The sequence below is a fragment of the Eucyclogobius newberryi genome, unplaced genomic scaffold, assembly GCF_026437365.1.
Source record: "Eucyclogobius newberryi isolate DKJ021-1_F unplaced genomic scaffold, fEucNew1.0.hap1 SCAF_8, whole genome shotgun sequence".
Taxonomy (NCBI): Eukaryota; Metazoa; Chordata; class Actinopteri; order Gobiiformes; family Gobiidae; genus Eucyclogobius; species Eucyclogobius newberryi.
In genome coordinates this window covers 24,379,502-24,396,991 of record NW_027316500.1, presented here as the reverse complement: position 1 = coordinate 24,396,991, position 17,490 = coordinate 24,379,502, and the positions used below count along the sequence as shown (strand labels likewise).

At 39.6% G+C, this 17,490-nt stretch overlaps 2 protein-coding genes and 1 non-coding gene across 3 annotated transcripts; 1 reads left to right on the top strand and 2 right to left on the bottom strand.

Annotated features, from left to right (window-relative positions):
• Positions 1-1,286: 1,286 nt before the first annotated feature.
• On the bottom strand, positions 1,287-8,839 carry LOC140350924 (GTP-binding protein 2-like). Its single transcript, XM_072436512.1, has 12 exons — positions 8,438-8,839; positions 6,342-6,368; positions 6,064-6,248; positions 5,888-5,996; positions 5,591-5,788; positions 5,330-5,504; positions 2,542-2,761; positions 2,331-2,466; positions 2,193-2,251; positions 1,940-2,111; positions 1,692-1,856; positions 1,287-1,599 (listed from the first exon to the last, which is right to left on the bottom strand). The coding sequence occupies exons 1-12, from the start codon at positions 8,633-8,635 to the stop codon at positions 1,417-1,419; spliced, it is 1,827 nt and encodes a 608-aa protein (XP_072292613.1). The 5' UTR covers positions 8,636-8,839; the 3' UTR covers positions 1,287-1,416.
• On the bottom strand, positions 3,743-3,825 carry trnal-cag (transfer RNA leucine (anticodon CAG)). The gene has a single exon. It is a non-coding gene; the product is annotated as a tRNA-Leu (tRNA).
• A 2,378-nt stretch (positions 8,840-11,217) lies between the features above and the next one.
• LOC140351171 (otoraplin-like) lies at positions 11,218-12,157 on the top strand. Its single transcript, XM_072436899.1, has 4 exons — positions 11,218-11,508; positions 11,592-11,731; positions 11,834-11,944; positions 12,018-12,157. Exons 1-4 carry the CDS (start codon positions 11,397-11,399, stop codon positions 12,039-12,041), a joined length of 387 nt encoding a protein of 128 aa, XP_072293000.1. The 5' UTR covers positions 11,218-11,396; the 3' UTR covers positions 12,042-12,157.
• The last annotated feature ends 5,333 nt before the right edge of the window (positions 12,158-17,490 follow it).

Sequence of the window (17,490 nt, the reverse complement as noted above, 5' to 3'; positions counted from 1 at the left end):
AACTCTATTTTATGTATGGACAACTTGAGTAATAAAGATTACATAAATAATTTTGACCATACCAATATCATTTCAAAGTAGTTTTTATCATTTTAATTTTATTATACTAAATACTGCTTTCATGTGTGTGAATCGTTTGTATTCAGCTGTTCATACAACATGACAATATATATGTAAATGTATTTTATTTATTCTAACACCGTAATTGGATCTGTACAATCTGTACATAAATATTGCATTTCACCCAAATGACTATATGGTATTCCATTCTCTTTTCAAAAACAGCAGACACGTTTAAATAAATGAAAAGATTATTGTTGGTAAAAAACAAGATAATTAAAATATACTATAAAATACCTCCCAGATGACATCTGACACAAAAACTACAAAACCTTTGGTTGTAATGCTTTAGAACTAAATGCCTCATCAGTGGAACACATGGAACAAAACAGTTTGCTTGTCCTCCCAATCATACGGTATCCATGGGAGATCAACATGCACAAAAAGGCCACAACCAGCCCATAGCGCACTTACACTTTTTTTTACACATTTTTAAAAGAAAACATAAGTAGCACCAACTCAAGTAGTACACTTCTTTTACAAATTGGTAGATCATTTAAATAAGTAGGCACTGTGTAAAGCCCTGTGTAGGATGTGACATCAGTAACAATAGGTGGCTAGTTCAGGTGACACAAACTGAAAGATGAAGGCAACAATACATACAACCCAACTTGCATTATCGGTCTACTAGCAACAACACCACTGGAAAGGCTCTATCAAAGTGGCAGTCATCTATACAAACCTGAGGAACTAAAAGCACTTTAAAGGAGTCAATAAATATAAGATTGATCTCAGCTGATTGAGCGGCTCGATAGCAAATACAAATATAAATCTGAACACACAAGTGGTCTGAAAGCTGAGGTCAATATTAAACACATTCTAGAAAAGAATTAAAATGTGTATTAAAACAGACTTATGTCTACGGCATGTGTCTGAGGCACTCGGCTGGTAACAAAAACATCTAGAAGGTGACAACACCTTTTGGTATTTAGGCCTAAGTAGCAGTGAGTGTTAATTCTGTGTTAAAAAGAGACATCCAAGCTTCAGTGCAAGTGGCAATATTTGCATCAATGTGTGCTTAATATTCCAATCCGATGTTTACAGTGCACTTGTGTAACTTTGCCACAAAAAGGTCCACTTGAGTTTACATTCTACTCCGTAGAAAAGGTGATGGTGGTATTGTCAATCAGTGCCTCATATTAAAAACCGTAGAACACCAGAGTGAAGTATAGAAGACAGAGGTTTTTAAAAGACTAAAAGAAAAAGGGGTTGTGACAAAAGAACTGATCTGAAAGTTTTACTGTCCATAGGTGAGGTTAAACGAGGTCTCGCGACAGGCTCGTGTTGTAGTAGCCTCTAGGCCCCATCCTCCTCTCTTTGGGATGGTTTGTACTGGGTGACAGGTTGTAACTTTGTGACATGTCCAATGCCTTTGGTAACACCCTCTCTGAAGAGCATTTTTGCTCCCACTTTTAGGTATTCTGGGTGTTTGATGAATCTAAAACGGACCTCTGCTTTTTCACCTGTCCTTAGTGCTTCCTGGAGTATAAATATGAAAGACAAAATACAGACAAATATTAGACATTGTTTTAGTATCAAAAAGATGAAGAGGAAATAAACTCGGGACTGACCTTTCCATACAATTCCTCCACAATGGCAGTTTGTCTCACATTGCTAATGTGCACAGTAACCTGGAAACCTTTGTGAAAGGTCTTGGCGTGGAAAAGTAGCACAACCTCCGCCTCAAATGTCCAGCAGATGGTCGGATCCATCTCCGGACTTACCATCACCATGCCCTGTTAAAGCAGATGTTAATGTTTTATGTGGAATTCTAAATAATGTAAGCAGAGATAAAATATAATATTGTCTTTGGCCTGACCTTTCTTAATAGTGAGCGGTCGAATTCTCCAAGAGCGAGTGTAGCAGCCTGACCAGCCTTTAAAACCCTGCATGCTGACCGATTCCTCTGGATGCTGCCGACTGTCAGTTTGTGAAATTGTCCAGCGTCTGTAGGCCCTACCACAAGGTCGTCGCCTTCGCGACAAATGCCACTAGTAAACAGAAATATAATGATTACATACAACATTTGAACTGATATTGTACACAAGATATTGTAGATAAATGGGCATTACCTGTACAGAGTTCCTCCCACAACTGTTCCCACCTCAGGAACAGAGTAGATCTCATCCACCTGCATTAATAGATTTATCACTTTCTTTTCTCATTAAATGAATATGAAATGACTTAATTTACTCTTCTTTTAAACCAACCTGAAACTCTGTTAACTGTTGCATTAGTTCCTCCTGGTCTTTTCTGTTGCTCAGTGGAGGGATAATGTTGAAGAAAACCTTCAGCAGGTCTAAGCTCTCTCCAGACACACTGGATAATGTGAAGATCGGTGTGATACTAGAAGGAAACAAATATGTTGCAATTTCATTTGATGTACGTAACAAACTTTGTCTCAAAACAGTTTGGACGTACTTGGGAGACTGGGCAAACTGCTGTGCCGCGGTAACGGCGTCGTCTTTATCTGCTACAACCATTGGAACCTTATTACATCCAGGCTGTTTCAAGACGCGCTCTAGCTGCCGTACTGTGCGCTCCACTGTAGCTCGAGTGCATAAATCCACCTTACTGATGACAATGAAGATGGGCACTTTCAGGGCCATGGCCAACCCAAGATGCTCCCGCGTTGTACCCGCTGTAGGAGAGAATAGGGAAACTAATGATAAGATTGTCATTAGAAAATACATTAATTGGGACATTCTGGCATTTGCAATAGCCTTGTACCAGAGGGCAGTACTATGAAGCTGGATTAGAGGGTTAGCGAGGTAACTTCAGTGTTAACCCTGGTTTGTTACTACAAAGAAGAGTTGGGGTTTGCAGGCTCACTTTCAATCAAGCTAGATCCCATTCCCTGAACTCATCAACTGCTTCAGAGCATGTTAAGTTCTAAAACAAGACAAAACAAATTTGGCTGCTTATGAGAAAAATATATATATATATCACAGGGAACTGAAAAACATAAGATTTATAAAATACAATGATGAGTCAACTATGTTTTAATGAAACCTGTGCACTTCAATTGTTCGATCGTCTGCAGCTTATATATTATTGTACTGCAAAACAATATAAAATACGTCCCCGGCCCTGTTTGGTCTCTCCAGTAACGTGTACGTTATCCACACTTTTTTTTCTTTGTTTCTTTCCCCCTTCATAAAAATTATAAATACAAATTTAGAAGAGAACATACAGCATGCAGGCGAGGGGTATGATTGATGCCACAGAAAAAAAACATCAAGGAAATAGTATAAAATAAATAATAGCGGACCAATTGCTGACCCTTGGGGTACACCCACGTGATTTAACACCACAAAAAACATGCACATTGTTTTCAATCTCTGGAGAAAATTCAGTATTGAAGGCCTTGTTTGGGGTGATAGAAAAAAAAGCTAAATGTAATTTTTTTGGCATATTATTGTTGGTATTGCTTATTAAATAAAAAATGCGGGAAATTAAAAAAAATAACTTAGGGTGTGACATTATTGCCCACCCTTACGTGGCACAAGCCCACATGAATTCAAGTTTCTTTTTTTTAAACGGCCCAATTTCTTCATCTTAAGTGGCTCGGAATTGCAATTAATCAATATTATTACACTAAACGATTACAAAACAAAGTATTTGTCAGAAGTGGGATTCGAACCCACGCCTCCAGAGGAGACTGCGACCTGAACGCAGCGCCTTAGACCGCTCGGCCATCCTGACATGTATACCAGTGGAAAGTTTCCCAGATTAGATAAGGCAGTGTGACGTGTCAGATGTACTAGCTGCAGCTGGCTTGCAACACTGACACTTGAGTGGTGATGTTGATTTTCCAGTTGGCCCATACTTGTGCAAATAGTGTGCTGTATAGTGTGCTATATAGTGTGCTTCAAATGTATGAGCGAGGACCTTGAAATGAGCGGTCGGTTCTGACTGTAAAAGATAGAAGGAATAATATCCAGTCCATAATATCTTTAGCTCAGTTCGACAGGCATGGTGTGATGCACATTACACAAGAGGGTGGTAGGACTGTATCTGCAGCTTGAAATGAGAAACTGTACAAGTGAAATACAAGCATATGGAAAAAACCTGCAAAGTGAAAGCAATTTAGGCATAGGAATTATTACAAATCTGGGAAACCAGTGTAAGAGCTTCTTGGATTATACTGTGCTGGTGTAAATAAAAGGTCACAAAAAGACTCGCACACATTGTTTGTCTATGTCAAATGTAGTAAGCAAAAGTAAACCACCACTGCCAGTAACTCGGGATCCATAGGTATTGCATTAGTATTGTTGGTTGCATGGATTGACATGCAAACTTTATTTTCCTCTCCGAGCACACGCTGTTCAATCTCAGTGGAAATTCAAGTTTGTTCTGCAGTTTTTCTCCGACACAGAGTGATCAGTGCTTGTTCTCGAGAGGACTATTGGACTTTCTTTCACAGAGGCCCAACTTAAGAGAGTGTGTTTGAAACCTACCTACCTATTAACAGCAGTGGTACTCTTTGGGAAAAGGTTCCCAAGTTGTTTATGTTACAACAGCAGGACTCAAGTCCTATAAAGCACCACTTGTCAGCGGTGCAACAGTGGTGCAACAGTGGTGCAACAGTGGTGCAACAGTGGTGCAACAGTGGTGCAACAGTAGTGCAACAGTAGTGCAACAGTGGTGCAACAGTAGTGCATTCCAACTAAAATATCAAAAGTGTCTCAGTCACACAGGGCACCTGTAAATTGCAGGTAGCTTTTAAAACAATTAAAGTGGAAAGTATTAGCTTATTCCATGCGTATTACTCTGACACGAGTAGCTTATACTTCATCACGTCTAATTTTGTCTTAATATTTATAGAATAAAGTGATAGATGTAGAGATGCAATCAGTAAAACAGGTCCGATATTTGGGACACCGAGGCAAAGACATGTTTTGCTCTTTGCACACGGTCAGCACTGGTAATAAGGACAGCATTGGGTTACTGCTCTTGGCAAGTGTCAGGTTTACAGGGCCGCTGTGTCTCGTGGTGTCTAGTGAGTCAGATGGACTGTGACATGAATGAACAGAATGTAAGATATTCTGGGACTAGTAATGGCAGGCAAGAGCAAGGGCAGTCTGTTACATAAGGTCAAATATTACAAGTGCCAAGCTACAGCTGATCCAATTAAGTAAGAGTGTACACACACAAACAAACAAACAAACTGTACTGCTGGAATACATAAATAAAGACAAGTTCTTACCAATGCCTGTATTCGCACTGACGACCAACATCGCAAAATCAGGACAATAGCTGGTGAGGCCAAAGATGGTAGTTTTCAGATACTTGTGGTGACCCGCCAAGTCAATAAATGTGATCATTTTAGAGGCGCTCTCACAAATCTCCTCTGCTGTTCGAGACTCACTGTAATTTACAACCTAAAAAGACAAAAATGAAGGGTAATCAACACAAGAAAGATTATTTTTATTTTCTTTAAGCCAAATATGTTTTAATGCTCTGTTACCTCTCCTTTGCTGTTGAATCCAAGGACCTCGAAGCTGATACTTGATGTCCGCCCAGTCTGGATTTCATGGAGATGTCTGAAGAGGTTGAGCCTTGCTCGGCCACGTCCATTGTCCAGCTCCCCCTGGGTTAAGACGCCCAGTAACGTGGACTTTCCAGAGTCCACATTGCCCAGCACAGCTACTCGTAAGTCCAAGAACTGTGGGAAACAACAGGCACAAAGGGCTTAATACATGGCACTTCTCCAAGTATAACCATTGTGATTATTAGTAGAGAAGCTGCATTGGTTGGTTCTTACCTGTTGGTCGTCTGGCACCTTACGAATGAGAACCTCGGCAATCCTACGAGGGATATCGGAGTCCTCATTGACCTCACTTTGTCTGAGGACAGTGATGTCAGCTCCAACTCTGGAAAACAAATGAATAAATAAAATAAACCCATGTTAAAATCTGATTTGTGTGTTCATTAGATTACTTTTGCGCCATCAGATGGAGAGTCTTTAATGACGCCTTCATATCTTCATCCGTTAGTCCCACAAGCATGCCGTTGTCCTCAACACCAATCTGATAGACAGCCTCGCCTTTCCCCTCCTGGAGACGCCATTTCATTTGCGTTGCCAGGTGCTCAAAGCGGTATTGAGTTGGATTTACCAGCTTCAACTACAGTCAGTAATGTTTTGATAAGGAATTATCAAAATTAATTCTCTTAATTTTTTATTTTTTTCCTTAGCCATCACATTTCACTTTACTTACCTTGTATTCTATGTTTCCCTCTTCAGCCTAAGAGAGGAAGAGAATGAAGAGACTGTGAAAAGGTCAAACAAACAAAAACTGAAACAAAACCAGTTTGTATAGAAGTGACACAGCAGCAGGTCATTGCTCTACTAAAGTGCACATACAGCAATAACATCAGCATTGTTAACTTTGTAATGGTTCAGTATAATAATATAATATCAGTTTAGTTTGTAAATGTACAGAATCATCCATGTATGAGAACGTCCTCTAACGAACTATTATGTAACAGCACCACACATGGGATATGTTCAAACTTGTCTTCAGAATAGACTTTACAAAAGAAGTACTGAAAGCATTCTGATGCCTGGTTACGGTTTCAGAATCATGTCATGTCTTTCACATTTGATGAGACCGAATAAGTTGTTTTATATTTCATATTCTCAAATCAAATAGTTAGTTTTGTTGTCCAAAAATATTTTAGAAGCAATTCATTGTCAGATTTGCTGTTGTTTTGTTTTACTAATTTGGTTGGCCACCTTTTAGTCTGACTTTTTGTCTGTTTTAGCCTCCTCTTGTGTGTGTATGTGCTGTTGTTCTTTTTCCCCTTAATGGTGTAAGTAATGAAATTACTTTGCAATTCCACTTGATCCTGTCTATGTTGTCCCTCATCTTTCCTCAATCCAGCCAAAAGGATCACGTTTATTTGCAGGACATGCATCTGACCAAGTACATTTTTCATCTTCCCTAAAAGGGTATTCTTGTTCTTCAACCCCCAGGAAAGACAATAAAAGCAAGGTTTGTTAATACAGGTTGTGTGCCTTTCCACACGGCCCGTATTAATAGTCGTACATCCTTTCCGCCTAAGGCCCGAAGTCACTGGGATAGGCTCCAGTCACCCGCGACCCCGAAAGGGAACAAGCGGTAGAAAATGGATGGATGGATGGACATCCTTTCCTTGGGATGTGTTAATGTCAATTTGGTACAAGTGGATTGATTGTCACCTCTTTCGAATCAAAAAGCTCAGAAGAACAAACTTTTACTGTGTTGGTGAGTCAATAGGCATTTAGCATGGATTTGAGTTTGTGCCGGTAAGAAATATCTGATTCCAGCTTTATCATGAAGCTACAGCCCATGCAGCACGGATGCGTCTTCATGTCTTATGTACATGTATGTCTGGACTTTCCTGTGAACTAAATAAAGTGATGTGAAATGAATAGTGGTAGTAAATCTATTTGCAACTCAAATAACTTAAGCAAATGTATTACAAAATAAGCAATACAGTAACAGTGTTCACTAAACACAAACGCTCCCTTTCAATGGGCTAAATGGCGATCATTTTGGTATAAAGCTACAGTGTGACTTGTGTTACAATTTTAGTGATACATGAGCTTGATAGTTATTATGTGTGAAGTAAATTGTACAGGATAAACACTGCCTGGGATTGTACTTGATGCAAAGGAAAGACTAAACGGGCACAAGACAAACAGTTTATTGTACGTGCATCACTGGCAGTAACATGCAGGTAAAACAGTTGATTAAGTGATATAAACCGCTATTGTCTAAATCCACGCTATGAAATCAGAGCCAGCACGTTAGAGATGTAGGATCGACAGAAAAACATCAAAGACGAACTTTTGCCCATTTTTAAAAAAATTAGGCAAAAGACACGCCCCCAAACAACAGCCCCAGATAAACTAGCCCCAGACCATTTATAACACCATAACAACCATTCTTTTACGCATGCGCTGACGGACAGAAACGTTTTGAGGTACATTTTAATCGTAAAACTTGGCCTGCATTGTATTGTAGGTGGAATTTCAAAATTATACCACTCACTCAACAGCTTTGCGCAGCCACTTTCTGCTCATCTTTGGGGACAGTTTTGGCGCACAAAAGTCCATGTTTTTATTGACAGTCATTTTAACTTGCTACGTGTCACTTCTATCAGGCACTATCGCAGCTTCAGAAGAGAAGCACTGGAAACCGGAAATAAAAGGAGGTTTAACTCGATTTAGCATAGATTTGAATAGGGCACACTAACAATGAATAATGTTAGTACGTCGTTTGCGGATTTGTGTAGCTAGTGAACAAGGTGAGTTTGTATTTCAGCTTACCTCTGGGGGCAAATACGGTGTGTTTTTACTCGGTCTGTAGTTGTTGCGGGAGAATCGCGCCCTTGCTTTCTTGTTGGCTTTTGCATTAGCTTTTTTGGAGGCTAGCCCGAGTCCAAATTTTCCATTACCAGCACCAAGTTGAGGTCGAGAGCTGGGTTCATTTCCTGAGCCAAATAAGTCGAATACCCGCGCATCCATCCGCAGCAGCGAACTACTTCTTCAACGTCCTAACTTCAACTTTTACCGCGAAAATGAATGAAATGACAATAATAATTCAGATGGCGCGGGACAGCTGTGTTGTTGAGTTAGCCTGATGTCGGTATCCTACGCCCCCCAAAGCTAAAAACAAAGCGCCCACCACGACCCCCCGCACTTCCAGCCGAACAATAACAGTCCCGTCCGAGCGAGAGGCTGTTTTGAGTTTACGGTGGACGTACGTCACAGTCGTAAATGTCAACAGGTGCGTTTGTTTTGTACCGCGCGCGCGCGCAAACTGGGCGGATAGATTTTCGTCTGCGTGTGTTCTGTGTGTTCTCTGTACTCCGCCCACCCAGCTACCATGTTCTTTCAATCAAACACAGCGATTGACAGTGTTTTGCGTCAGCCAGAAGAAGCGACGTTAGATATAAACAAAACAAAGGAAATGTAAAACTGATGCAAGACTATTGAAGATTTTGACAATCAATTATGTCATTCTTTTACTGAAAAAGTTCAATGGCATATATTGCAAACGCCCCAGTACAAGAATGTTCATGTGGTAAAGTAATACTCGGCCTTTATAAATGTTGATTAAATTGAGGGTCAAACTACCACCAGGCTTATCTTAAACAACATTAATTGTACAACGCTTGCCTTTAAACTTCTCTAGTCGTGAGCCTTATAGTGAAATTCCTGTTAACGGTTATAAGGATATTTTTTGGTTTCAGGCAATGCTAAAAGTAGTTAAATATCCTACATCGGGGTTGTTTATCATACAGTCATCACAGATGAGAGCAGGTTCACCCTGAGCACATGTGGCAGGCATGTGAGGGTCGTGGAGAATATTGTTGCTGTGACATCATTCAGTGTAAGCAGTATGGTGCTAAAGATGGTCTGGAGAGGTTGATCCAAGAATGGTTGCACAGACCTCTGTAGGCTGGACAATGCCCTCCTTAAAGGTCCAAACGCATCAGAATGAACTCATAGTGCTCCTGGTGCACCACAATGCCCATCATGAAAATATGAATGCATTTCCAGGAGGATGCTCCCCTGACCCAAATCCAATAGAACAGCGGTTACCAAAGTGGGGGTCGGGACCCCCGGGTTGTCGCCAAGCATGAGCTGGGGGTTGCAAGATGATTCCATAATGTATTACATAGATTTTTTTAAATAGATAACTGTATGTTTCAGTGAAATTGGGTGGGATAACACAATAAACAACTGAAATTTATACAAATAAACCTCATTTTAAAAGACTTACAACTTAAAATTATTACAGGCATTAATTTCATTTTAATATAATTTGAATGTGGTCGTCCTGAGTTGGTTGTATGGTTATCTTGGGGGTTTCGGCTTGAAATGTTTGGGAATCCCTGCATTATAACACCTCTGGTGTCAGGCTCTTCTGGTGCTACATGTTGGACCATTCATCTACCAGATTAGCATCTATTATAATGATTATCATAGAGCCATGAACATACGTAGTTTACAGTTATACAGCTGAAATTATTATTGTGTTTTATAATTATGAAGTTTCAGACAAACATTTATCAAACCAATGAGAGAAACAGTCTTTTTTGTGAAAGGAGTGGAAGTTCTATCAAATTGATATTGAGTGGTGTGTGCCCATTAAGGTTGTAATACTTCTTTAGCTTCTTCAATATTATAAGATTTATTTCCATCCAGTGTGGCATTATTTTACACCCAATAATCTTGTATTGATGCTGAGAGAGTGACCACTGCACAAATCCTTCTCCAGCTCGTCGCAAACACTCTCACTGAGAGTAGATTAGTTTATGCTTAGAGGTTTTCTCTGCTCGATGCCAATGATTTGACCCTTCTCAAACACACTGACATCATTTCCATGACATTCCATGACATTAATTTTAATACTGTATTGCAACTGAAAGATCATCACCCATGCAGCAGTTATCCAGTAGGAGGCGCCACTTACTGGATTTATTTAGTTTAATCCAATTGGTGACTTTTTTGGATAGGCAGTGTATTATTATTATTATTAATATAATAATAATAATAATTATTATTATTAGTAGTAGTATTATTAGTATTGTTGGTGCAATTATGGGGCATACATTAAATATTGCTTTCTTTAAAATGGTGCCAAACAAAGTTTAAATAATGATCTGATAGATACATGACCTAAATGCGATAGACTTTTCTGAGTTTTAGCGATATCACATTTATCAACCCTTGAAGTATAAAAACATGTCAAGAATGCTGAAACTCAGAAAAGTCTAAAACAACAAAGTACAGATCTAACAATAATATTCCCAGCCTTATTATACAGCGCTCTGACTAGACCATGAAACAGAACACATTAAAAAAGACCTTTTAATGCAGGTATTCAGTAATCTGTAACTAAACACATTTCAATGTATTCTTCCCAGGGACACTACATGGTAAACACAAACAAGCCCTTACCCTATAGAATATATATCAATAGATCACAATGGTTGATGAATTGCTTTGTTTAAGCAAGAACACTTTATTGTGTTGTGTTTCACAAATTCAAACTTGGAATAATGTGTGCTGTGTTCTTGTGTGTCGGCCAAATTCCTTGTGGGAAATGAATATTTAGAGGGAGAGTTAGAGCGAGCGGTGATTGGACGGTTCAGGGGGCTCAACCCATTACTCCCTTGGCTTTGACGTTGCTTTGAGATTTTTACAATTTTGGTGTTCTTTCCACAGTCCAAACTTGCATCTGCAACTTGCATTTTATAATACTGTATTAGCATCAACAATGATAAACTTCCTTGTGTTTTGTCTTGTTTTTGGACTACTTCATCAGTCTGGGGCTGTTCAGATGGATAAATTGGGAGACTACAAGACTTGTGGAGATCCAGAATGTTCCTGTAAGTAAAGGGCATGGCAATTTGATCTATCTTGAATCTATTAGGACAGAATAATTTGGATTCTTACTTTTGTGCAACATTAGATGCCCTGTCTATGGCCACAGCTTTGGATGACTTCATAGCTCCTGATTGCAGATTTATCAACATTAAAAAGGAACAAATGGTCTATGTGTATTCTAAGCTTGTGCCAGAGGAGGACGCTGGAGTCTTCTGGTCTGGAAGTGTATGTGCTTTTGTTCTCTGCCTTGCTCAAACATTTAATGAGTGTGAATGTAGGAAATTGTGCCAATTATATAAAAACGTGTGCTCTATTTCATGTTGTCAGATTTATGGTGTGCGATATGTGGACCAGATGGGAATCGTTGGTTATTTTCCAGCAACAATGGTGAATGAGACACAGACGTTTCGAGAAGACAATGTTAAGCTACCCACAACTGTGAGTATTTCATTATGACTAAAGGCTTCTAAAATATATATCAAACTGCTTTTTATAGAATGCCTTTTTCTAGGATATGGATTTCTTCTGCCATTAGGCGACGACTATATCCTATATGAAAAGACTAAAGGATGTGCCTATTTAGATGAATACACCAAGTTGCACAGATCTGTAATATCTTATCCTTGATTACTGTTCACAAAATAAAGTATATAATAAAAGTTGTTTTCCTTCTTTCTAAAATAAAATAAAAAAGTAATTTTAAAGTGGAGCCATGAAGCAGGAAGACAAGAACATTATCGCTACTAGTGCAATAACACCTTTTTAATGTAATGTTGTCACATACACACACAAACAGCCTGATTTATAACTGCTTTTCTAAGTATTATATTTATTCAAACCTTGGGGTCTGTAATTTACCACATTGATAGATAAGGACATTAATAACATTTGTGCTGAAAGGCAATAATATTAAAATTACAGCCTACAAGGGGGATAGAAAACATTTGTGGAAGCTGTTTGATAGATGTAGCTCTAAAGGTATAAGGAGGAGCTCAGATTAAACAAGTGACAAGTCTTTCTTTTAAAGCCTCAAACCTTTAACCCTAAAGTCAGGTATTTTTAGTACATGTGTATATGTTCATAGGTTTCTGTCTATAGGAGCAATTTTGAGGACTTGAGGATGTAAATTGTAAATGGCTGAGGCAGGCAAATATGCTTTTTAATTACTCTGGAACCCATGAATAAACAGCACACATCCAATGCCAAAATAATGTAGAATATAATGGTACATTAAATTTGGTTCATAAAATACTGAAGATTTAAAAATATATATACAGCATTGGATTGAAATTTCACTCTTACTGTATCCATTCCAGCTAACTACAATATTTTACCCTGTCACTATGTGTATATGGTACAGCAGCAGTGTGGGCAGCATGGTGGCGGAGTGGCTTGCACCTTTCTGTGTGGAGTTTGCATGTTTCACCTTGTGTCTGGGCGGGTTTCCTTTGGGCTCCGGTTTTCCACATCAATTCAAAATGCACCGTAGTTAAAAACCTACAGCTACAGTAGTCTTGACCAAGCCGAGCTCATAATCTGGAGATGGGTCCCTGCCCCCACTTTTGAAAGGGCATTGAAGGATGGGTCAAATGCAGAGGACAAATTAACCAACAGGGACAATAGAGTCTAACATGAGAAAATGCCAATAAAATCTTTTTGCTGTCCTCACCACTGGGTGTCACTAAATATCAAATGTGGAATCAGACTCAGAAAAGGTTTATTTCCATTGCCAATGAACATGATATACAACCATATGAACTTGCTTTGGTGATTTGGTGCAACATAAAACAATGAACAATGATAAAACAACTTATATAAAATCAAAAAGGGCATGCATTAAGCATGCATTAAAGCAAAACAATTGAAATCTGCTACAGGATAAAAATAGGATTACTATGTACGCAAAATTGTTACATTTACAGATGTAGTGCAGAAAGTGAACAGCGCAAATTATAACAAAATATTGTTAAAGTGACGGGTGTTAAGAAGTGTTCATGAGTCCAACGGCAGATGGAAAGAAACTGTTTTTGTGGCGGGAGGTTCTGGTCCGGATGGACTGTAGCCTCCTGCCTGAGGGGAGTGGCTCCATTTGTCCATGTCCAGTGAGAAAGGTCGGCTGTGATTCGACCTGCTCGTCCCAAAGTCCTGGAGACGTACAGGTCCTGCAGAGATGGAAGTCTGCAGCCGATCACCTTCTCAGCAGAGCGCACAATGTGCTGTAGTCTCTGTTTGTCCCTGGCTGTGGCTCCAGCGTACCACACGGTGATGGAGGAGGTGATGGAGGAGGTGAGGATGGACTCAATGATGGCCGTGTAGAACTGCACCTTCATCTCCGCTGGCAGCTTGGCTTTCCTCAGCTGCTGCAGGAAGTAAATCCTCTGCTGGGCAGAAGTTACCATCAAAATATGTCAAGGTAACAGTCATCTCTTACCTATTGTCTGAAATTGAAATGTTTACCTTATTTAAATGACAAGATTAATTATTCTCAATCCATCAAATGGGGCAAATAGTGAAAAAAAAAAAGACGACACAATACCTCTCCATACCACTTTCATAGTACTGTTCTAAGTCTGGTTTATATCTGAAATAAAGTTGAAGATTTGTTTATGAAACATATTTTAAAGCAACGTTGTGTGTTTTGCCAAAGGAACAACATTTCCATGAGATGAGCAGAGCCATAAAAACATCCAAAATGAAAGAAGAAAAAAACATGCTTTTATTTTAGCCTCAAGTTTAGCTAAAACGTTACATGTTGGAGCTTTGATACAAGCAGTCAAAAGTTTAGTCTCTTACAAGCCAATCAGAATTTAGAACAGCCACTTTTACAGCAATGGGAACCAGATTCTCAACAGCCCCTTTGAAATATCCATTACCATAATCAAAATGTCCCCATTGGTTCCAATACTTTTTTTTTCTCTTTCTCTGACATCTGTTTCCCACCAACTTGCCAATGTAATAAGTTCTTCACCTTCTCCAGTTCTTTTTGGCATTTGGGCTGTCACACATTGCAATCAATTACCTGCCTCTATTTCCCACCAGATCACTACAAACCTATTTATAACGACGACATTCACCACAAAATGTCAGTCAACAGAAGGCACCTTTGGCATGTCCTCTGGTCTGTGTAAACAATGAAGACTGCAACAGTCGGATGTTTTATAATTTATCACACATGAAATCAACAGCATTTCCTACTGAAAACATTAATGTCTCTAGATTTTTTAAAACAATGGGCTATCCGAATAACACTGTCCTCCGAGACAGTCTCCGAATGAAGGTTGTCACGGTACTAAGTTATGAAACTTGATTTCAATACTTGGGAAAAGGCTCCATACTCAATGCCGGCAATAAACAGGAATTTTCAACCCAAAATATTAGTAATTTAGTTCATATTAATGTGGTCATGCATATGTTCTGATATTGATAAAAGCCCATTCACAAACTATAAATGTTATAACAAATGTTATAAAAACAACTCAACTCTAAATGCAGTCATAATTGTTCTGGCTGGTTCCTGGTTTTGTCAGCATCTATGAAAACAAGTTAAAGAAGACAAGAGTAGAGAATGAGAGTCTCAGATTACACGGTGTGTGCAATGTGGCAGATTTGTTCTAAAACCTTGTCTGACCTTGTGATCATAATGATATGGCTCATCAATAGCCAATTCTGATTTGATTAAAATGTTAAAAAAAAAAACGACCTCACACTGGCAGAAAATAAAAAATGTTTTGCCCTGTTTTGTCTATCCGTTCCACACTCTCAGTTTCCATCCCTAACCGGCTGTTTGTTGAGTGGAATAAAACAATCTCAAGATTTGTATGCCAGGCAAAAAGCCACGTATCTGGTTCAAAACTTTACAATTAGTCTCAAGTCTGAGAAATTACTTTATTTCAGCTCAAATCAGAGCGTTGCTGTACTGATGTGACCCATATATCTTTATATATATTAAAGCCATGAAATTAAAAACGTAATGGCTTTTGTAAACTTTTTACCAGAATTTTTTTCATGGCTTATAAATACGAACTTTCAAGGCGAATAATATCAACATTTTATCAATCACTGAAATGAACAATGCACTACACTTCTAAAACTACCGGTACTACTGGAGCGTGAAGGTATCGATAGTGCCTGTAGTGACTGGAGCACTTGGGGCAGTGACCCCCAAACTGGAGCAATGGCTTGAGCAGACATCTCGGTCCAGAAAAGTGCAGTGCTAAGAACAGCAAAGATACTGCGCAGACCCTCGCAGAGAAAGAAAAGCAATTTTAGTTGTGCCCTTGTAACAACATGTTTTTACAAGATTGAAGTGTTAAAAGTACTATTATTAGTCCTACACATCATGAGTAGCAGAAATAATGATTAAATGCTGCAATTTTTAGTCGCTTTTGTCCACAGGTGAATAGCCCAGCGTGAGCAGTGCCAGCGGTCGCCTGTAAGTCTAAATCCACTCAACCAGCACCGGTAAGTGACTCCTGTGTGAAGTCACACTCCAGACAGACACAGCTGTATCTTTAGGGTGTTACCATGACGATGAGCAGGGTCTATTGTGTCAAAAGAGATTGATGTGCGTGTGTGTCTGCTTGTGCTTACCATGTGTGAATAACGAAGCCGCTGGCAGACACAGTTGTTTTAGAAGAAGGAATATTACAGTTCCACACCTTGACAGCCCAGTGCCACTGTTTCCCCTTCTGATAGTAAAGAGAGGATCCACCGCCTTCTCCTCGGATTAACATCTGATGGTGACATTTACAGAGAGAAAGCACAGGGTTATAGCACACCAAAATGGGAGAATGATGTGTTGAGAAGCATAAATACTTGATTTGGGAGCTACAAATTATGAAATGATGACAAGAGAACAACAATTAACACCCATGTTTCATAAGATCTGTTTTTGAATTGAAAATAGCACTGCTCAAATGTGTCTCTCTAAAGGGGACTGACTAATCATATTGGTGCTTTAGGTGTAAAGTAGAACTATACTCTTGTAAATATACGCATTTTCTAAGCTCTGGCCTCTACCAGAGGCCCTGGAGCTTGAGAGTTCTTCAGTATATTTTCTGTTCTTAGCACTGCATTTATTTGAACTGAGATGTCTGATGTTTTCCAGGGATCTGCTGAAGCCACTCCTCCAGTTTGGGTGTCACTGCCCCGAGTGCGCCGATGATCACGGGCACCGCTTTCGCCTTCACCTTCCACACCTTCTCCAGCTCCTGTCTGAGGCCTTGGTATTCCTGCAGTTTCTCGTGTTCCTTTTTCCTGATGTTGCCATCACTTGGTTTTGCCATGTCAACCACAACATCTTTCCTCTGCTGTTTATCACCACTACAATGTCTGGTTGGTTTGCCATTAGCATTCTGCCATTCTGTCTGTATCTGAAAGTTCAACTTTGTCCTTGGGGTCTCCAGCCCGTACTCTGCACAGATGTTTCTTTACACTATGCCAGCCACCTGGTTATGGCGCTCCATGTATGTCATCCCTGCCAGCATCTTGCACCCTGCAGTTATGTCCGGGATTGTCTCAGGGGCCCCTTTGCACAGCCTACACCTTGGGTCTTGTCTGCTGTGGTAGATCTGGACCTCTATTGATCCGGTGCTCAGGGCCTGTTCCTGTGCAGCCATGATGAGTGCCTCTGTGCACTAGCCATTAGTAGAATTTCTTCAGCTACTTCAGTTATTTTCTGGTGGTACAGTACATCCCATGTGGGGGCCTGTCTTCCCATGGTGGTCCCTTCTCCAGCACCTCTTCCTCTGTTCTTTACGAGGCATTCCCTAAGCGTGTGCTGGTGACGACAGCAGGGCTGTACTGTACCCATTGTGCGTACATAGATTTCCCAATGAAACCCCATATTGTGGATCGATCTGCACATACTGATAGATTGCGTTTATTTAGCAACATATTGACGGCAGGACCCTGGCAAACCACTGGAATTCTGAAACATAACACTTAAATATAAATAAATATAAATATTCCGTTATTATATTTGG